The 22,376-nt window shown below is 40.0% G+C and overlaps 1 protein-coding gene across 6 annotated transcripts in view; it reads left to right on the top strand.

Moving 5' to 3' along the window:
• The window catches only part of EPG5 (ectopic P-granules 5 autophagy tethering factor), a 102,391-nt gene that overhangs the window by 8,503 nt on the left and 71,512 nt on the right, over nt 1-22,376 (top strand). For 3 of the 6 annotated variants that reach the window (XM_073212982.1, XM_073212981.1, XM_073212980.1), the window contains exons 2-12: nt 1,975-2,919; nt 5,724-5,967; nt 6,792-6,928; nt 7,827-7,934; nt 8,841-8,914; nt 10,869-10,974; nt 13,081-13,195; nt 13,613-13,763; nt 16,697-16,852; nt 19,819-19,976; nt 21,067-21,221. In XM_073212982.1, coding sequence (XP_073069083.1) covers nt 1,975-2,919; nt 5,724-5,967; nt 6,792-6,928; nt 7,827-7,934; nt 8,841-8,914; nt 10,869-10,974; nt 13,081-13,195; nt 13,613-13,763; nt 16,697-16,852; nt 19,819-19,976; nt 21,067-21,221 — 2,349 coding nt within the window. The other 3 variants (XM_073212983.1, XM_073212984.1, XM_073212985.1) reach the window with 3 other exon arrangements.

Here is a 22,376-nt window from a genome sequence, read left to right as displayed (position 1 = left end):
AGAGAAGCTTTTTAGCATGATGTAGATATTCCTAAGTATTTTGTTCTTTGTTCTTTGTAAATGAAATTGTTTTCTTAGTTTCATTTTTGATTGTTCAGCTTACTCAAATTTGGCCCCTGCCCTGACCAGTACATCAGTTTTTCTCTCACTGTGGTAACTGTTGGCTTCCCTCTTCTAATTTTCTTGTTGACCTCCCAGTCCAATAAATCTATTATATCAAGTGTGCTGAACATCATTGCAGTGCAGTTGGACCTACTTTCTCATTTTCTTATAAATACTCATGTAATGCTTTCTTGTTATTCATGATTTTATGCAGTTTAGCACACTGGTTGATATGCGCTGTGTAGCTAAACTCCGAGTTTAATTTCCACAGTCCACAGTATGGATAAAGGTAATTTTGGAAAGGTACATTGCTTCTTAAATCACTACCATTTGTAAATGTTTGGTAGCCATATTCATTACCAGCAAGCTGACTTTAAATGCCATTTCAAAAATATTCATCTTTTCTTAACTAACATTAAGTACATACAAATAAATATCTTACTTTTTTGGTTGTCAACTTTCCTTTGGCTGGACATTTGCTGGATAGCGTAATCCAAAATCACTGATAACTTGTGTAGCTCATGTTTGCCTTCCTGAAAATTTCATAGTGGAAGGGAAGTATTTGAGTGATTCAGTCATTTTTTTTAGTTGTTTGAATTTAATGATTTTATTTAAATTATTGTTCTGTAATTTTTTCTTCATCATTCTGTTTTCCTATGTTTCTAGTTTGTGTTAGTGCCTGAGATTTTTTTTTTAAATAGACATTTTCATTTTACTTAATTTTTTTAAGGGTCAGTCTTCTTTTTGTCTTTTTTCAAAGATTATTTTGGACTACCGAAAAGTTGCTAATACACAGAGAATTCCATGTACTACCCTTCATCCAACATCCTCTTATGTTATCTTATAAAACCATAAATTTTATGGTGTAGAACATTTATCACAACCAAGAGATTAATGTTGGTATAATGCTGTTAATTAAAAGAGAGAACATACTTGGATTTCAGCAGTTTTCCCGTGTCCTCCTTCTGTTCCAGGAGCCAACCCAGGATCCCACATTGCATTTAGTTGTCATGTCTGCAGAGTTTCCTCCAATCTCTTGATAGCTCCTTGGTCCTGTCTTTTCCTTGGGGACTGTGGCACTTCAGGTATTTTGTAGACTGTCCCTTACTTGGATTTTTGCCTGGTGTTTTCTTATGATGAGAGGGAGATTATACATTATTGCAAAGGATACCAAAGTAGGTGGTGAACATCTCAGAACATCGAATGGAGATGTCCTTGTTACTGGTGACATTAACCTTGATCACCTGATTAAGGTGTTGTCTTCTAGGATTCTCCCCTGAAACTTCTCTTTGTAATTATTAAATATTTAGGAGATGCTTTGAGACTATGTGAATACTCTGTTTTTGCTTACATTTTCACTTGGTTTAGCACCCAGCAGTAGATCTTGCCTGTGGCAGTTATTACCATGGTGTTTTAAAGGTGATTTTCTGTTTCTCATTCCATCTACATTTATTAATTGGAATTCTTCCGTAGGGAAGAGTTCTAATTTTTTCTGCCTGAGTTTTGCGTATGTTTGTGTAAATGAAGAGAGAACTGTTGAGGCTTCCGATAGCCGAAGATTGCTCTGTTTCACTTGACCTCTAGCAAAATGGACCTCTAGCAGGAGGTGAGACTTACCTCCTCTGTTTTTCAGTCACAATTTGCTGCTTCTTCTGATGTCTTCCTTTGTTGGGACGAGAATTGTGAATTACCCAAATTCAACATACTCAAAATTGAGTAATATGAAATATGAAACATTGCTTGTGAAGTGAATTTGGATTCCATTTGTCAAATGACAAAATTTAGATTTTGTGTACAATTAAAAAATTTCTCATGTTGAAAACATCAGTTATTATATTGTAAATTATTTCACATTATAAATCTTGTTTTTAGGAAAAGAAGAAATATGAAACCCTTCAGAGGGAAGAGTCCATTGAAGTCTCCCTTCCAGAAACCTCCAGAGAGCTGGAATTCCCTCCTCTGGCTTGTGAATTCAAAAGAGACAGTCAGAAGGTATTAACTGACTCCCAGCTACAGAACGATGCCAGTGGACCAAGTGAGCATGAAATGTTTGATGTACTACTCACCTCCTTAACTATAAGCAAAGAAGAGTCTCTGACAGGTGCCCCAGAGACCCCAAAGGAAGGAGAGGAGGTCAGAGCCTGTGCTGGGGACAATGCATTCAAGCCCAAGGTCGACCCTGGAGACAGTGTTGGAACCCAAGTAGAAACCCTCAAGAACTTTACAGAAGTTGAGGAAGATAAATTGGCACCATGTGGACTTTCTGAAAGCTCACTGAAATTGAATTTTTCTTATACTCAGCAAGAAATAGAAAATTTGCAGGTCATAGAAACTCAGGATAGGAAAGAAGGCAAACAAGCCTTGGACCTTTCTTCAGAGGTGCTACAAAATGTGGGCTTGCAGAGTTCTTGTGAAGCCAAAGACATTTTTCAGCTACCTAGAGTGAAAAAACTGTATCCCCAGTTGCCAGCTGAAATTGCTGGAGAAGTACCAGCTTTGGTGGCAGTGCGACCTTTGCTTCATAATGAGCGACTCTACCCGGAGCTCCCATCTCAACCAGAGCTAGTAGCGTTTACAAAAGAACAGCTAAAAATCTTTGAGCCTGGTTCATGGCTGGAAAATGTTGAGTCATATTTAGAAGAATTTGATAGCATGGCTCATCAGGACAGGCATGAATTTTATGAGTTGCTTTTGAACTACTCACGATGTAGGCAGCAACTGCTGCTTGCTGAAGCCGAGCTGTTTGCTCTGGCATCTGATTGCCAAAATGCTAAAAGTCGACTCTGGCACTTTAAGGAAGAACAGTTATCTGTACAGGTATTTTTGATTAGTGTTCTGTAAAGCTTTCAGGAACCTGGGGGATTTACAGTTGAGCAGCTGTTCCCCATGATGCCTCCCAGGTCTGGAGTCTGCTTCTTATAACCACACCAAGCCTGTTAGCCCAGAATAAACCAGTACAGGAATTAGCAGTCGAATTTGGGGCCAAGCAGGTAACCAGAATGAGTGAAGTAGGCTAAGTGGGATGGTGATCACTGTGTAAGCTCCTCCTTATCCAGTAGGGGCAGCTGCTCTCGAGTTCCAGCTGATTCTTCCTGTGAGGTTGTGTTGGTCCAGCACTGCCACATGTTTTGATTTTTTCCAGAGAAGCTAGAAATCTGAATTAAAAAAAAAATTTTTAATTTGGTATCATTAATGTACAATACATGAGCAACATTATGGTTACTAGATTCCCCCCATTATGAAGTCCCCACCACGTACCCCATTGCAGTCACTGTCCATCAGCGTAGTAGGATGCTATAGAATCACTACTTGTCTTCTCTGTGCTATACTGCCTTCCTCGTGCCCCCACCCTACATTATGTATGCTAATCGTAATGCCCCCTTTTCCCCCTTATCCCTCCCTTCCCATCCATCCTCCCCAGTCCCTTTCCCTTTGGTAACTTTTAGTCCATTCCTGGGTTCTGTGAGTCTGCTGCTGTTTTGTTACTTCAGTTTTTTCTTTGTTCTTATACTCCACAAATGAGTGAAATCATTTGATACTTGTCTTTCTCTGCCTGGCTTATTTCACTGAGCATAATACACTCTAGCTCCATCCAGGTTGTTGCAAATGGTAGGATTTGTTTTCTTCTTATGGCTGAATAATATTCCATTGTGTATATGTACCACATCTTCTTTATCCACTCATCTACTGATGGACACTTAGGTTGCTTCCATTTCTTGGCTATTGTAAATAGTGCTGCGATAAACATAGGGGTGCATATGTCTTTTTAATTTTTTTATTATTTTTTATTTTGGTATCATTAATCTACAAGTACATGAGGAACATTATGTTTTCTAGACTCCCCCTTTCACCAAGTCCCCCCCACATACCCCATTAGTCACTGTCCATCAGTGTAGTGAGATGCTGTAAAATCACTACTTGTCTTCTCTGTGCTGCACATAGTTTCATGACTTACATTCACAGGTTTTTGATCGATTTTGAGTTTACTTTTGTGTATGGGGTTAGAAAATAATCCAGTTTCATTCTCTTACATGTAGCTGTCCAGTTTTGCCAATACCAGTTGTTGAAGAGGCTCTCATTTCCCCATTGTATATCCATGGCTCCTTTATTGTGTATTAATCGACCATGTGTGTTTGGGTTAATATCTGGATTGTCTATTGTGTTCCACTGGTCTGTGGGTCTGTTCTTGTGCCAGTACCAAATTGTCTTGATTACTGTGGCTTTGTAGTAGAGCTTGAAGTTGGGAAGCGAGATCCCTCTGCTTTATTCTCCTTCTCAAGATTGCTTTGCCTCTTCAGGGTCTTTGTGGTTCCATATGAATTTTAGAACAATTTGTCTAGTTCATTGAAGAATTCTATCAGTATTTTGGTAGGGATTTCATTGAATCTGTAGATTGCTTTAGGCAGGATGGCCATTTTGGCAATATTAATTTTCCTAGCCAAGAGCATGGGATGAGTTTCCATTTATTAGTGTCCTCTTTAATTTCTCTTAAGAGTGTCTTGTAGTTTTCAGGGTATAGGTCTTTCACTTCCTTTGTTAGGTTTATTCCTAGGTATTTTATTCTTTTGGATGCAATTGTGAATGTAATTGTTTTCTTGATTTCTCTTTCTGCTAGTTCATCATTAGTGTATAGGAAAGCAACAGAAGAAGTCTGAATTTTTATGTGAGGGATCCTGAATTGTAAATGTAGAACGAAATATACACACGCATACACACACACACACACACACGTACACAGTAGAGGCTAAGCAAGTCATATTTCCAGATCACATGCAGCCTGTGGATCATTTTCATTTGTGACCTTGCATATAAAGCCAGGAACATCCAATGGGTAGCGAGTATCAAGGACAGGATGATCCATAGAACAAGGATGAGAGATGGTGAGGAAAGAGGAAAGGCAATGAGATGTGATCCTAGGGTAGCCAAGGTGACCTCCAGGAAAGCCATTTCAGAGTGTTCTGGAGGGGATGACAAGACGGAAAAGACCACTCTTAACAATTTGGCAGTGAAGGGAAGCTGGATGAGATATCAAGGCAAAATGTGATTTCTCCTCCCCTTAGTCCTTGTTCATTGGGAGACCTGTGTTTCTCTTGGTAGATGAAAAAGAGTCTGTGGAGAGGGCAGCATTTGAAACTATTGAAAAAGAGTGTAGAATCAAGAGCACAGTTGAAGGTGTCAGTATTGTAAAGGAGAGGGGTTTCTTTTGGGCAGAATCACAAAGAATGATGAGAGTAGGTACAGCAGTATTTTGAGGTCCCTTGAAGTTGTGGGAATATTGCATTGACTTCAGTGTTTATAGGGTAGAAAGTAAGGTATCAGTCATCAGAGTCATAGGGACAAGTCCTGTTATGTTCTTGCACGTTTCTCCATATATTTCTTAGGGTTTCTCTTCCCTGAACTTGTGATGCATTTGTGATGGCATACTCCTTGGCACCTAATTATATGCGTGATTTATTGTTCTATGTGAACAGTATTATTTACATGGTAGTGTTGACCCTTCACTCTGATTTGTAAGGTCTTTGAAGATGGTACTGAATCCTATGCATTGTATACTTACTGCCTGATTATTTCAAGTGCAAAAAGTAACTGGTTTCATATTTTACTCTTTTGTCTACCACTAGGGTATCTGTGCAGATCAAGTGAGAGTTTCAGGTTATCATCGCTACCAAAGAGTAGAGATGAATGAAAATGCACTGGGGGAGCTAAAGAAGCTATTTGATGCCAAATCTGAGCACCTCCACCAGACGCTGGCTCTGCATTCTTACACTTCTGTGCTCTCAAGGTTGCAAGTGGAGTCTTACATCTATGCATTACTCAATAGTTCCGCTGTCCTGAGAACTTTAGCAATTCATCAGCAAGGCCAAGGTGTGTAGGAAATGAAAATCTTCCTCTTGTGGTGTGAAATGAAGAAGAATCGAGGGGTACAGTCAGGTTGAATTGATTGTAAACTAATTGGTATTATATGAGAGACCATTTGTGCTTGCTGTTTTACCTCGTCTTCCCCAATAGAGGATCGAGATCTGCCCTAATAACATTTCTTGGGAGCAGGGTGCTGTAGCTATCATTCTCTGCTTCTTTAGGAAGCCAAAGAGCTTGCTTTTATCATCAGTGACCCTTACTGTCCTCTAATTTACATGTTTGTTACCAAGCAAAGTCCAAATACAGTTTTTGAGTACAAAACTGATACCAATACTTTTCCATCCCCAGTCTCTTGCACTTTATTTTTGCTTGTCCAGGATTTATATAATGTTCTGAATTTTTTTTTTTTTTGGATTTTAAGAAATTAGCCTTTACTGTGTGATGTGCTAATTATTAATTATGGTTAATTGTGCAATTTTTATTTCTGGGAGAGATATTTAAGATCATTTAAAGGCAAAAATCCTTCCACCTCATTGTTTTTCTAACTAACCAAACAGCTGGGGCTAGGCCAGAGAGCTGATTTTTTAAGTAAAAAATAAATTTTGGTGAAGTTAATTTTCCCTTGCTTTTGAAGTATGTCACAAAGTTAAAAATTTTTTTGGTTTATGTGTTTAGTAGGCATTCAGATATTTTGAGGCAACTTTTCTCCTTAGATTTTTATCTGAACTAAATATTTTGAAGAGGTGTTTTTGTTTTTAAGTGGAGACATTACAGATTCTCCCCCAAACTGCATTTATGTGGACTCACTAAATCCTGTCTTTTATTTATAGCTTCTGAGCAGACAGACAGCGTTCCCTCTGATCTGTGTCAGCTAAAGGAGTGCGTTAGTGTCTTATTCATGTTCACCAGGAGAGTTCACGAAGACACTCAGTTCCATGACAATATTCTTCTTTGGCTGCAGAAATTGGTAAGGGAACAGACATAGACATAGTAGTCTTTTATTTCCTTGATAATTTAAGAATTATCTCTTATTTCATTATGAATTTTTTCCCAACAGCTTTCTCAGCTAATTCATTTAATGTATTACTTAGGGACATTTTCTTTGATTATGACACATGGAAATAAGTTATCTGGTACATTATTAAACACAAAGTGCTTTTTCTCTCTGATAAACCTTAAGCAAAAAAATCTCGGGTCTTCATTTTAGGAAGAATTGGAAATGTGGGAAGCATACTGAATTTAAGACAAGATGCCTATTCAGAATATAGGTATCTTGATCTAAAAATTTACCGAATCATTTATTTTTGTCATTTTTTGCTTCATGTTGCACTTAGTCATGCTTTAAAACATTTTTGAAGGGAAAAAAGTAAGATACCAGGATTTGGGAAACTTAGGAAACAGCTGTTAGGTGTGTTCCAGAGTGGGGGGTGTTTATTGGTTGTGTTTCACAATGAGCAGCCTTGGATGCTTTTTTTTAGGTTCATTTTAGAATTCTTAAATATGGGATGAGGTCCCAAGCATACTTACATGGATTTGAGAAACTTACAAACTGGGAATAGGTTACACTACTTGACTTACATCTATTCACATATATCCAGGAATGATAGTGATTTGTAATTTGCTAGATAATAAAAATTAGATTTGCGGAGAAATTGCTTATGATTTTTATCCCAGTGTTCATAGACTTATAGCCTCTGTATGCCTCTGTTGTAGGAACTCAGCCCATCAATAGAACTAATCTTATGTCTGGTTATTCTTTTGAAAGTTCCATGTATTTAAACATTGGCTAAGTGACTTTACTAGTGCCCCCAGATACAGATTTTTTTCTTTTTAAATAGTGAAACTGTATGTCCTTCGCTGCTCAGGTATCAGTGTTACAAAGAGCTGGTTGTCCTGGAGATCACTTCTTCCTCTTAAACCATATTCTTCGATGCCCTGCTGGTGTTAGTAAATGGGCTGTTCCTTTCATCCAGGTATGGTGAATGACCTTCTGATTCTGAGGGGGTTAAGAAAGATTTTGCTAAACATTTTGCTAGAAGAAATTGCTTTTTTTTTAAAAAGGGCTACTTAAAAAATACTGTTATTTAAAATGAAATTCTTAAAATATATCCAGTGTATATTTGCAGGAGTTTTTATGCTGGAACTTCTTGGGCCACCCATAATTGATGAAATTAAGATAGATTTGCAAAGTTCAGTTGTTGGTCATTTAATTCTGTAAAATTTCTGTGCAGAAAGTTTTGCTAGGACATTTTTCTATAATATTCAACATGGCTTCCCAAGTTAATCTGTCTCACACCATGGTTGGTATAGGTAAGACAGAAACCACCAGCATCTCGAAGTTCTTTCATACTAGTGGAGATCCAGGCCTGTGCGATCGACCGTCTCTCATGTAGCCAGCTTAGGCAGTGATGACATGGTTTACAGGTCTCCTCTCTGCTGCCTGCCTTTGAGTTTGCTTCCTCATAGTAGCCACATAGATGGATAGAAGCCAGGTTCAACTTCTCCACATTACCTTTTCTTTAGTATTTTTGGTGGCAAGAAGTTTGACTCTTTTTAGGTAGAAGGAGGATTTTTGTTTTGTTAAGTTTTGCTTATCTTTGGATTGAAATAGTTTTATCTTTGGATTGAAATAGCCATGGTGTCCTTCGTCCCATACTGTCACGAGGAACTGACATAACTGCTCAGCTCCTTCTGCTGTCCGAGTACAGCCGCACCGGTGCTGCCGGGTGACCCAGAGCTGTGCTCTCACGCTTGTGGGTACCGTGCCAGGCCCATCTTTGCCTCCTAACAGCTCCCTTTTCCCAAGTGCTGGGGAACCAAGATGGTGGGTGCTTGGGTTGCTGGTTGTCTACAGTATGCCTTTTCCTTTCTGATTTCAGATCAAGGTGTTGAATAACCCATCAGGGGTCTTTCATTTTATGCAGTCCCTTGCCCTGCTAATGTCTCCGGTCAAGTAAGTGTGGAAGAGCCTTGGGAAGTAGAAACTGAAATGCTTCTTTTTTACCAAAGGCTTCCTAAGCTGCCCAGGTCTGAAGAACGGCTAAGGGAAGTGTCAGCATCCCAGAAGTTAACAGTGCAGATTTTCTGTGGGTTTGATACTTTGTTTCTAAGTGACCCAATTAACTGCTTATGTATAAATGATGAACCTTGTTCGGGGGCCTCCCATTTTAGTGGGTTTGCTTTTCCTGTCATATGTCATCATGAAAGGTGCTGTGGGGAGACAAAAAGAACATCTGTTCCTTAGAAAAAGAGATTCTAGTAGCAGAGGAAAAACAAAATCACAGAGATTGAAGTGCTCAATCATGAAGCTTTGGTTGATGCAATAGAAATGAAGAGAATAAAGAGAGTAGAGTAGAGGAGTCAGTCTGGGTTCCAAGTGGATGAGCTGGACTTGAAGAATGGAACAGGTTTTAGTAGGAGAGGTGTAAGGAGGGCACTGTAGGTGGGAACAGTGAGCAGTGGACCAGATTACCAGTGAGGGAAGCAGTGTGGAGGACGGGTGGGTAGGAGAGCAGCTTGGCTGGAGTGAAGGGGAGCATGGGAGACAGTGATAAAGATGCCTGACTAGGATAAGCTGGATTATAGAAGGCCTTGACATTAAGACAGAGTGATCTAGGTTTGATATTTTCTGGCCTTTGTGCCAATTTAAGGTTTTTGAACAAGGGTAAAAGTTGTATTTAAGGAAGATTAAGAAGGACTTGAGGCAGAAGATGTGCTTCTGCTTAGTTGAATTAGAGTTACAGATGTCTGGCTGCATGGGCTCTGGAACCCAACTCATCATCAAGGGGGCCCATCTTTAACTGGGGCAGAAGGCAGAGGCTGTGCCTAGGTGACCTAGAACAATGTCACTTCTACTGGTTCTCGGTCCTGAAAGCCTATCTGCCTCGAAGCCTGAATTGGGGGAATGGTGGTGGGGAAGAGACAAAGGGGAGCCTACACGTCGTCTTCTCAGAAAATGATTAAGAAGGTGACCAAATAAGGAAAATGGGGAAAGGAGTGGTTCAGTCATAGTCCTGTAGACTACTGAGTCTGAGTTACCGTGAGGGCGTTGGCAGCCCTAACAGATTGAAAGGAGAGAAAGGAGAGCTCTTTCATAAGGAGCTAAGATTAAAGCCATTAAGGCATACAAGTGGACATATTTAAAGACAGCAGTGGACATTTGGAGCTTCAGGATTGGAGCTTGCTAGGTTGAAAGGGCAGCAGGAGGGCTACAGAGCTGAAAGTCAAGGAGGAAAGTTCCTGGTTAAAGGAAGGAATGGATGAATTTTCAGGGTCAGGTCAGCAAGGAAGGAACAGGGGACTGAGAACTGGATTTTGGTCCAAGAGAAGAAACTTCTTTGGTTACACCTGTTCATCAGATCCAGTCAACACCTGTGAAGCCTGGTGGCAGCAGTTCTCCCCAGTTCCTCTCTCCCACTGTCTGGATCCAGGGGCCTGCCCTACACATGGTAGATGTTTTGACTTAAAAATGTTTTTGTGTTTAGATTTACTGTTTTGCCCAAAAAAGCTTCTACACCTTATAAATTCTTTTTTTTTTTTTTTTACTCAATAAAGCATGTTCCCTAAAGTCACCTACCTGGCCATACTTTGTAAGCCTGGTTATAGTGAGGGTTCTGCAGCAATCCATATATATGGAGGATCCCTGTGTGTGGGAGCTGGGCCAATACAACCGCTTGTCTGCAGCTTTACTCCTCCTTACTAATTCAGAACACTTGGGGTCTATTCCAAAGTGAGTGAGGTTTTAGTCTCCTTGAGTTCCAGCCAGTTCTTATTGCTTGTTCACTAATTTGAGCCACTTGAAGATGGGTCCATGGCTGACTCTTCTTCAGGGTGAGTGGAAGACCCAGAATGCATGCACCTGGGCTTTCTGTGTTCATGTGATTGGAATGATTTCCCTTGTCCTTTAGAAATCGAGCAGAGTTCCTATGCCACATGAAGCCCAGTGAGCAGAAGCCATCTTCCTCTGGACCTGCATCTGGGACGTGGACACTCGTAGATGAGGGAGGAGAAGAGGTAATCTGTATGTCTGCATTGTTTTGATTAATCACTTTTGTGCTCTTCTTATGTGCCAAGTATTGTTCTAAGAATTTTTCACATATTATCTCATTTAATCCTTCCAACAGTCCCATGGGGCAAGTACTGATGTGATCCCGTTTTACTGATGAGGAAGCAGGTACAGCTCAGGGAAGGAATTTGTCCCAAATCATTTAGTCATTAAATGGCAGAGCTTGTGCCCTAAGCCAGCGTGCTATGCCATGTCCTTCTCTAGAATATCTTCCTGTTCAGCTGGGAGCATTTGGAGCCTGGAAATATTTTCACATTGTATAAAATTTATATTAGTATTTTGTTTTATGCTTTTATATTTGTTATATATTTTATGTTTTTGTTTGTCTCTGGGTTTGAGATACCATCTCCAGGTAATCTGAGTGTGTATAATAAAAAGCCAGAAGTTACCAAGGTTCTACCTTAACTCATACAGACTATCTAGCCCAGATCTTCTCATTTGAAAGGTAGAAGATGGTTCTCTGTTTCTTGTGATAATTTAATGATCAAAATCCAGTTTCTCTTGATAACACTTGTTAATTTTTCTTTCTACTGTACCTGTGGTTAGTGTATTTGTGAGGAATCCAGCTAGTTATCAGCCCTAGTGCTTTTTTTGGTCCAGATCCTGATATGATGTACTTGTCCAGGATGGCTAGGGACTGGATTTACTAAAACTCTTTCTCTTTAAAAGGAGTTGAAAGTGTAGCAGACAGTTCTCAGAATAATAGCAATTGCTGCTGTGGGGCTCATTCAGGAATGGAGAGCCCTTCATACTCATTTTACTTTTCCTGGGATTTGTAGGTGGTGGTGAAATGGTGGTAAATGATGTGGACATGCAGACATCTTTGGTAGAGATCAACAGTCATCCTGAAGAGAGATTCTCAGGAGCTCATGCAAATTGGTCTTACAAGATTGTGATGGGGCAGGGGTTTTTGTTTGTTTGTTTTGTTTTGTTTTGTTTCTAAGAGTGGTCTCTCCTGAGAGAGAAACCTTTTTTTTCTGGTAGGTTTCCTGCATTTAATTCCAGAGATAGATGATGATTAAGGATCCTGCAATGGTTCCTGGCTCCTGGCTAGCACTCACTGAATGTTGAGTGACTTCAGAACTTGGGGAGTAGATGACAGTGTCAGAGTGCTAGCAAGGCACTCTGGATTCTCCACATCAGTGGTTTCTTGACAATAGCTGTATATTAGAGCAACATGGGCAACTTAATCTCTCCCAGGCCCATACCCAGACATCCATGTGTTTAAAAGCCTCCCTGATGATGTATAGCCAGAGTCGAGAACTACTGCTCTTTTTTGAGGCTCTTGTTAGCCATTTAGGACATGTAGAGAGTAAAAATGAGTGGCTTAAGGAAATATGAATGGATTACATTATTCCCTTTTTGAAATTGGGGTGAGATATTCTTCAATATTTCTGGATCTCTTTACAGCATTTTCTTTTGAATGTAGCATATCTTGGGAAACAAATCAATTTGGCTTGTAAGGTGATGATTTTGCCCTGTAGCAAACAAAAAAACTGAAGGATTTCCCCTGTATAATCCCTGTGTATGACCATTGTTATTGTTATCCTGCTTTCAGCAGTACTCATTGACAACAGAACTTCAGTTATCCATAGTAAATGCTAATTGCTTCTTGGTAAGTCTCTTGAGTCTTACAGTAGACCTTGATTTTTGGGCAAGTGATTTTGATTTGTACCTAAAATAACTTGGACTCTAGTACATGGTTCTTTAATTGATGTTGTCAAAGCACTGAGCTTTATAGTAAGATCCCCACTCTAAAGGATTTTTTTTTTTAAATCTTCTTTTGGAATGGAAATTCAATGAGAGCAGTTTAAACCACTAATGAATGGATGTGACCCAGACACACGTAAAATTGTGATTGCAATTTCAGGGGATTTATAGCCCATCTATGGAACTGATACTATGAATCTCTGTCCTGGAGGAGAACTCCATGAAAACTCATGAGAGTACCTCACACATATCACTGAGACCTGTGATAATCTTGCTTCTGTAACTCTAGACCATAGTGTGATCTGATCAAATCAGCAGACATGATTTTGCATCTTTTCTTTTAGGATGAAGACCCTGAGACCAGTTGGATTCTCCTTGATGAAGATGACTTGGTTGTCCTTTTATCACAGTTTCCATTTCATGAATTCTTTCAACATCTTCTTGGGGTTAAAGCAAAAGGTAGTCTAATTTTGTCATACATCAACTATGGTAGTGGCAAGCTCAGTCCGGAAGGCAGCATCAAGTCTTAACATCTCATGCAGCCTCCTGACTCAGGTTCCCCTGGGCCTGGCCATACTATACGGAGATGATGACATCACACCTTGCTGAGGCGGCTTCCCCTCTCTTGTTTCCTACGTAGTGCTTAACTGCAAAAAGGCTAACTAGCTTGCACACTGCCCAGCTTTAATAAATTGTTTTAGTTTTGTACTTTGTCTCAAGTTTCCCATTTCACATTGACCTAAGAACCAAAGCAATGAGGATTGTTAATTCTTCTTAGTCTTGGCTTGGTTTCCTCATTGAGGTATTGACACCTATATCCTTCAGTGTTTTTCTATAGTAATTATAACTTTTTCCTTTTCTCTGATTAACTTCTAGGTGATTATTTACCTGAAACAACAAGACCTCAAGAGATGATGAAAATTTTTGCCTTTGCTAACTCACTAGTGGAACTTTTGGCTGTGGGGTTGGAAACCTTTAATAGAGCGCGCTACAGGCAGTTTGTGAAGCGAGTTGGTTACATGATCAGGTAATGCAGCTGTTGATGCATCCCTTCCTATTCACTTTCATCCTGGTTGGGCAGATGAGGATGGACATTTTAGTGTATACTTCAAGTCTTATTTTTCACAAAGTAACAACTTTTTTTTTTTACCATCTACAGATGGGAATTCTTTAATTGCTTCCAGTTAGATATTTGGTTAATTATCTCAAACTTAACTGGTTTGCTAGATATTTGTTCTTGGAGTCAAGATCCTCAAAGCAGCTGCCAGGTTGAAGTTGTCCAGAGAAACAACTTGGTCAAGGAAAATGCAGGCTCTTTCCCCTTCCTTTGCTGTCTGTTTTCTTCTGCCTCCTAGCTGTTGCCTGGGAATTGTCACTTAGTTACGGAGAGTTGGCAACAGCTCTTTGCCTCATTGTCTCTCTGTTTTCTCTCTTAATTTATTCTTATTCTAATTTCTCTTAAATGGCATTGAAAGAAACTTGCAGACTTCATCAGTGGCCACTATATAATTTGAGTGAAAGGTGGGTTTACATTTTTATTATCAAGTATGAATAAATTTCAAGAATATTTACTGCTTTTCATTAAATTAATCTTATACCCACTTTTCTGCATCATAAGTTTTTCTGTCTTTACTGAGTCATTCCCTACAGCATGTAAATATGCTGTTATTTCTTCCAACCTCCCTTCCCTCTCAAAAAAGCTCTAAAATCTACAAAACTTCTCCCCCTCCCCACCTTAGTTCCCAAAACAAAATCTATTTTAATTAATTTATTTTAGATGTATATCCATCAGTTTTATAAAGCCAGATAAATGATGAAAGGCTGGGGGTCACTTTTAAGGTTGAGAGAGAGCCTTTGTAAAGGGTAATAAAAATGACATGGTGGAAAGAGGGATGGCTGGTGACTTGGAGTAGTTTCTTAAAAGCTGAAAGTCTATCTACATGTTACCAAAAGTCCAGACATTCATTTTCTGACTCTGCTTGGTAAATAAGGTAAAATTCATACTTGGAATCACACTGTGGTATAGGATTGAGTGCTTAGCTATGTATTAGGACTATGCTTTCTCATTTGCTTCTCTGAATAGCTGCAGGCATTGTTACTACTATAATGAAAAGTATTGTTATTACTATTGTTTTAAGACCAGTATTCACTCTTCACATTATTATTTCTATGAAAGTATTTGCAGCTGATAATTGTATATTATGATTGTTCTTTCTTTGTGGTCCATCTGCTTACTTTTGTTTGTATCTATCACAGAGTTTTCTCATACCTTCCAGCTGTAGACAATTTGCCACAGGGTCCCTCTGCTCAGGCCAACTATTGGTTCCAGTTTTTTCCCTCCATTCTCCCTTGTACTCTCTTCACAATTAGACTTTTCTCCCCCAAACTACCCAAACTGCTGTCAAGAATGAGGGTCACTAATGAACTTTGGCTGCTGACCCATTGGGAAGTTCTGTCTTCATCCTTCTTTACATGCTCATGTTGTTCACAGAACAACCTGCTTGGAGCTGATCACCTTCTCCTTAAAACATTTTCTCTGCTTGGTTTCCAAAATACCATGCTCTCCTGAATGCTCCATTTCCTATCTCCTTGGTTTCATTCTCCCCTCCCAAATTTATGTTGGAGTGCCTCAGGGCCCAGTCCCTGGACCTCTCCCCTTTATCCAGACTTGCTTCGGGGGATCTCATCTATTCTCCTGTCTCTAAATACCCAAATACTGTTTCAATTCTCAGAATTCTAGTCTAGCCCTTACCTGTCTCAAGAACTTGTATATCCAGCTGCCAACCCAGCAGCTTCACTTGGGTGACTCATGAACATTCTCAGTAATATTCCCCAAGTGAACTTACTGTTCCCACCTCCCAAACTGCCCCTTCCTTAGTCTTCCCAATTTCAGTAAGTGGCAACTTAAGTTGTCTGGTTGCTCGGGCCAAAACATGTAGTGTCATCCATGACTTTTCTCTGTTACACCCCTCACCCAACCTAACAGCCAGTTCTGTTATTTCTACCTTTAAACACCATCTTTCATCAAATCTAAGATGCCAGCAGTTCTGAAAATGTATTTTGAGTGCGATCAAGAGAGAAAAAGACAGCCAAATTGTGGCATGTCATCGATTTTAACATTCCAATTGCAGAGAATAAAGTGCGGAAGAATGCATGCTTTTGAGTCAATGAAGAATGCTATTATTTCCAGATGCCGACTTCTCACCCATATTGTTGCTGCCACCCCAGTTCAGTCCTGGTTGCTTCTCCCTGATCATCACAAGCCTCCTGAATTACTCTGCTGCTTTTGCCCGTGCTCCTCCCCACCCCCCAGCTTATTTTCATGGTACCCAGGGTTCCCTGTAAATGTTGAGTAAGCTCATCACTCTTCTGCTCAAGACCCTACTGCTCCCAGTCTCATTCAGAGTAAAAGGCAGCCCTCACGGTGACCTACAGGACCCTCAATGGTCTAGTTTCCTGAAACTTTTCTGATTTCCTCTCCAGCTGAGTTCGTGCCCGCACACTGGCTGCCTTGCTCTTGCTCCAACATATGGAACACGTCGGAGCCTGGTTGTTTCTTCTACCTGGATGCTCTTCCCTTAGACAGCCCTGGGCCTTCTTCCCATCTTCCTCACAGGTCCCTCTTCAGTGAGGCCTTTCCTACTCCCAACCGACCCCTTTAGGCCAGCCTCCCCTCCTACCAACTCCAAAAAATCTTTATTTTCCTCTTCTACTTATTTTTCTCAATGTGACTTACAACCATGTGACAGATGATACTACATTTTACCTTATTTTGCTTATTGTCTATTTGCACCCCACCTGACATATGCTCCATGAGGGTAGAGTTTACCCCCGTCGAGTTTCCTATAGAACCTAAAAGATAGTATTCAGTAAATTGAATAATTAATGCTTCAAATGTAACAGAGGTGCCAATACTGAGCGTGCTAATGAAAAGTGCTGTTCTGTCACCCCTGTGCTCAGGATAACCCTAGGTTATGTAAGTGACCACTGGGCACAGTATGTGAGCCACAACCAAGGTTTGGGATTGGCCCAGCAGCCCTACTCCACAGAGAAACTACAGGTTGAATTTGATGAGCTATTTTTGAGAGCCGTCCTCCACGTGCTGAAAGCCAAAAGGTAAGACGTGCGGTGATGGTTGCTAAGAAATGGTTCCCCGGCCACATGGGGAAGATCGGCATGAAAGTTGACTGAAGTGATTTTCTACCTATAATGTCTTTGTGTATTTCATCTCTTTTTCGTCTCTGGCAAATTCTGTGCTGTAGTTTGCTTATCTGTAGTGTTGACTGAAATGCCTTCTCTTTCAGGTTTCTTTCAGTGTTAAAATAACCCAATTCTGATACCTCAGTTTTGCCACTGTTGAACTTTTAGATTAGCCTTGAGCACTGTGAATTCTATTTCACACCCATCTCTGAGGCCAACAAACGATTTGCTGATTTTACTGCTTAAGTTGCCTTACTGTGAGGGTTTTAATTTCTAGGACTGTCATGACTCCTGGTCCCCTGTCTTGGCCCTGTAAATGCTGTCTGTTGATCACACTGTCTGTACTGCTTTGTACAATGTAGGGTACTTTTGAGGCAGAGGCAGGGGCACAGCCATGCATCCTGCACTGTCTTCCCTGTGCTTCTGGCTAAGCATTGGAGCGAGTTCTGCCATAGCATAGTGCCTTCCTCTAGGAGAGACTGGCCGGCCCCCAGCTGCATGCAGCTCTGCTTATGAACTGCCAGCTCTCCCCCACCTTTGCTGCCTTCTGACCTTGCTTCACTCCCTCTTGTCCATGGGTTTCTTAGCCTCAGCTTTTTACTTATTGTGTGTTGTGTAGTTGGATTGAATCTTGTCATGCCATTTACATCTATTAATCTTGGGTAAGTTACTATTTGTGGTCTCACTTTCTTCATTTATAAAATGGAGATGGTGGTACTACCTCTTTTATCGACTTCATGGCTATGTTGCAAGGATGAAGTACAGTAATATGTGGAAACACTTTTTAAACCATGAAGGACTTTTCACATGTACGTGGTGATAGTTCTTCTGTGGCTTCAGATGAAGAACAGAGTAACTGCTTGCTTAGAGAAAGATCCTTGACTAAGTCTTAACCACTTCTGGGCACTCAGAAGGCATGGCTCTGAGATAAATAGAACTTGGGCTTGGAAATACAGATTACTTTGTTATGTATTCTTAGACATTGAACCAAGTCCTGTGCAGAACCGTGGCAGTGGTGGGTGGGTGGCCAGTGCATAGACTGTACCCCTGAAGCTGGCCCAGTGCTTGGGAAGAGTCCTCCATCTCTGATCTGTCACTTGTTCTTGTGCTTGCTGATCTGAGACCATAGTTACTTACTAGCTGTATATACTGAGCTGTGAACCCTCCTGTGACATTATATATGTAATTCATAAGGATAGCAGCTATTTTAAACTTTAAATATTGAGAACTATTGTTGAGTGTAGTTATTATAGGAAAGAAGTTATATGAGAATCAGATATTTGAAGCCATGAAATTTGAAGTTCTTTGGCATTCCAGTGGAAGTTTCTGACATTAGCTATCCCCCAGCCTAAAACAAACCAAAACCGAAACAGCAAAAATCTAAGCCAGATTTAGCACATGTCTGTCTTATATGGAATTTCGTATCCTTAAATATGCATTGTCCTGTGACATTGCTTTTAAGGCCTTTACAATTTCCCTTCATTGTTTTGGGATCTGTTGTATAACATCAGGTCCCATGTGAGGTGTTAGGATAATTATTTAATAAGACAGAAGCTTGGCCCACCTGAACTTAAGGGAAGTTTCTTCTGCAGCTGCTCAGGAGTGTAGTGGTTGCTTTCCAGAGTCTAGGTCAGTGGTGGTTTGGGACTTGTAGAAGTAGGTTAGGCCTGTACCATTTAGTTTGTTTTTCTTTTTCTCATAATAAGCTTTGTTTATTTATAATTGGTCAATTTGTAGTTTTGTCCACAATATAGCAACAGTTTTGAGTGCCTCTGTTTTTTGAAGACTAGTTTTGAGATAAATTCACATAACGTAAAATTTTAATCAGCATTTATTGAGTATTGATTGCATTTGAGACATTGGTTTAGGTACTGGATAATTAAAATATAAGACTCTAGGTTGCATACTTACTTATACAAGGATGAACAAAACCTAGTTTCTGCTCTTAAATTGCTGTGGCTTTTATGTTTACATAAACCCCAGTAGCTTGAGGTTGGTTAAGGACTGACCACTTGAGTCTGAGTCACCTGGGGTGACTGCCCATAGTGCAAATTCTTGGGCCCCAGCCATGATCTATAAAATCAGGATCTCTGTGGGTGGGCCTTGGGAATCTGTATTGTCCACTGAGTTTTGGAGTGATTTACTGCCCACTACAATGTGAGCCACCTTTTATTGGAACCACTGATAAAAGGTACAGCAATGCCAAAGCAAGGTACGATGGAATTCTGTAATAGTGCTGAAGAGGAAATAGTGGAGGGCTTCACAAATGGAGGGATGGTGGCTTGGTGGGAGGGGGCTCTCTCCAGGCTTGCCCAGGAATGGTCTAATATTGGGAATGCAGAGATGGCTGTGGTTGGAAATATGGGTCTGAGATATATTGTGGGTGCCTGACTTCCTTTGGTGATGATTGAGAAGTCACCGGAGAGTTTTTGATTGACCTCCCACCTCGTGCACGCATGTCCATGTATCTGTATGTGTGCTCAGATGCATAATATTAAGGGGCCTCTCTGTTGTTCACGTCTTAAAAGGGTCCTTGGTTCAAAACACAGCACTGCCTCTTACTACCCTTTCTGTGCCTTAGTAGCCCCCTGTGTAGATTGGGGCTAATACCAGTAATAGTACTCGCCTTGGGTTTAGTGAGGGTGGAATGAGGTAATATGTGTACAATGGGGTGATCAGAGCAGTGCCAGCTCCGAGTGCTTGTGAGTGTCTGCTGCTGCTGTTTCTCATTCTGGAGGTGCTTGTGACCGAAGCGTGTTAAAAAATTGCTGTAGTGTGATGTAAGAATTTTTTTTTTGTCGGAGCTGAAGGTTTATCTAACTTGCAGTGTGGTGAAGTTGACTGATCCATAAAATTATTCCTATTCTTTGTCAAACCTGCAGACTTGGCATTTGGCTGTTTATGTCAGAAATGCCCTTTGGGACACTGTCAGTCCAGATGCTCTGGAAGCTCTTCTACCTTATGCACCAGGTAGAGAGTGGGGATCTGGAGGGGCTCTGCACCACCCTCCAACCCTCCGAGTGCAAGAGGCAGCTCCAAGGTACAGACTCACCAGAATGTGCAACACCCATCACTTCCCACCTGTCTGTGCCTTTTCTCTTCATTGCTTTATTAAACTTTTAGAAGGACTAAGAACATTTTACTCTGTGTATTTGTGTAATAATTATAAATCCGAGAGACTGTTGTTTTGACTTTTTAGAAAAGTAATTCCAATTTTCATTAGTTTAGAAGTTCTCTGGATGGTAATGTCTATCATAAGCCTAATTTGGACACAGCAAATAAAAACTGGGTTGGTAAATGCCCCATAGAGTTATTTTGAAAATAAAGGAATGTTGATGGACTATCTTTTATTTCTCAAATGTGTAAACATATGGAAAGAATTGTTGGCTCGTTGCCTTCTTATTGAGAAAAGTTCCATTGGGGAATATGTTTTTTAAACAGACTTCTTTTTCATTCCCTCTGTATAACTTTGCCTTTGCAGCACTTAGTGTTCTGTCATGCACCGCACAGCTATTTGTCAGTACTGCGTCATAGTGACAATGTGATAGTGCTTTCATGGCATCTTTGAGAAATAGGTAAAATACTGTTTATCACATTCATTGGTATTTCAGTAATGGTTATAATGAATTTCATACCTCTACTTTCTGTTTATAAGCAAATATCTTTTCTTTGGAATACAGTGTTTATGCTGAGTAGTTTGCTGGACTTAAGAGTTTTCATTAGCAGGGCCTTCATTTGTTTGGCTGACAGTGACCAAGTAGATTCAAGTGTGGCTTAGAAGTTTCTCACCTGGTGGCAGTGGTAGTGTTCTGCAGTTGACAAAACACTTCACCAGTGACATGTCATTGAATATTAAATCACCTTTTAAGACATATGAGGAAATTGAGGCATGGAGATAGATGTGAAGTGTTGCCTCTGAGGCTACATTATATTTATTTAGAGTTGGAATTTCATCTGGCCCAGGCTTCTTCTTGGTGCCCGTGGAAATCCATTCTGGGACCAGGAAAGACCTTCTGTATCTTTAAGTATTTCTAAATGTCTCTTATATATTCTTTTCTCTCTAGAAGAATAGTTGAAGTGACATATATTTATTGTTCCCCCATTTTAATTTTTTTGATGTGAACTTGCAGACCCAGAACATTTTGTGAACTTTGAGCAGTGTCTTTCCTCCATGAATAGCTCGGAAGAGATTTGCCTTCTGACTACATTTGCTCAGATGGCTCAAGCCAGAAGAACCAATGTGGATGAAGACTTCATAAAAATAATTGTTCTGGAGATATATGAGGTTAGAATATTAAGTTTTAGAGATTAGGTAAAAAATGTTTTCTTTTGAATTTTCTATCCATTGATTCTTCTGGGATTGCTTTAAAAAAAAAGTGACTCTCTTGTACTGTCTACACTAGTGGAAGGATATAAAGAATCACTTTGGTATACAGAGTATTGAAAATAATGAACCATGCCCATTCCACTTTCCCCTACTATTTACTGACATCGCATGCATGAGTTTTGGCATGGAATAGATATTCTGGCACAGCCTGACTGGTAGTTTTATGCTGTCTTTCTCCCTACTTGCCACCCAACTCCTCTGACCCTGCCAGTAACAGGGAAACCTGGATTCCAGCCAATTTAAATAGATGATGGAATGAATGCTGAACCTAGAGTTAGAAGACCTGGGTTTGTTTTAACTCTGCTATTGCCCATCTCCCATCAGAAAAAAATACATTACCACTCTGGGCTTCAGCTTCATCTGTTAAATGACAGGCTTGGATGAGGTCCTTGCTTTCTTCACTTTGTCACTGAGCCATCCCTGATGGTAGAGGAGAGTGAACTTTGGCCTCCCGACTGTCTAGGGATGTAGTCGAAAATAGTTGTCAAAACTCCCATTGGATTTTTGTGTACATTTTCAGTTGAGGTTATCATTTATCTGTTAATATTCGTAAAAAATATTTCCACCAAACTATCCAAGTAACTCAAGTAAAATTGTGTTCAAAGAAGATTCTCTGAGTTTCTTATCTTCCCTCCAACACACCAGTTTGAGAATGACAGAACTGGACAATCTAAAGTTCTTTTTCAGGATCAGATACTCTATTAAGGTATTCCTATACTTCTGCTTTGTGGACATGCATGGGGTTAAGACCTAGATGGAATTCCAGACTATCTTCACAGTCTGAAAAAGTTGGGAAAGCAGGTATATTTTCATGTACATTAAATGGCTTTCTCCAGATCCATTGCTAAAGGAATATTTTATGCTCTTGAGTAATGTTTCAAGTGCTTTGACTAGTACTCTAAAATTTTCATTCTACTTTCTGATGCTGTGTGTGTACGTGTATGTGTGAAATTGCAACAATACTTAATCTTACTGGTTGCACACTCACCTTTTTCTATTCTGTTTTTTCTGTTGTCTTTCTTTTCTATTCCTTTGTATTAAAAAAAGCTGGTC

This window comes from Manis javanica, chromosome 9 (assembly GCF_040802235.1).
Source record: "Manis javanica isolate MJ-LG chromosome 9, MJ_LKY, whole genome shotgun sequence".
NCBI classification, from domain to species: Eukaryota; Metazoa; Chordata; class Mammalia; order Pholidota; family Manidae; genus Manis; species Manis javanica.
Note: the sequence above shows the minus strand (reverse complement) of the source record. Positions and strands in the feature narration are given on the sequence as shown.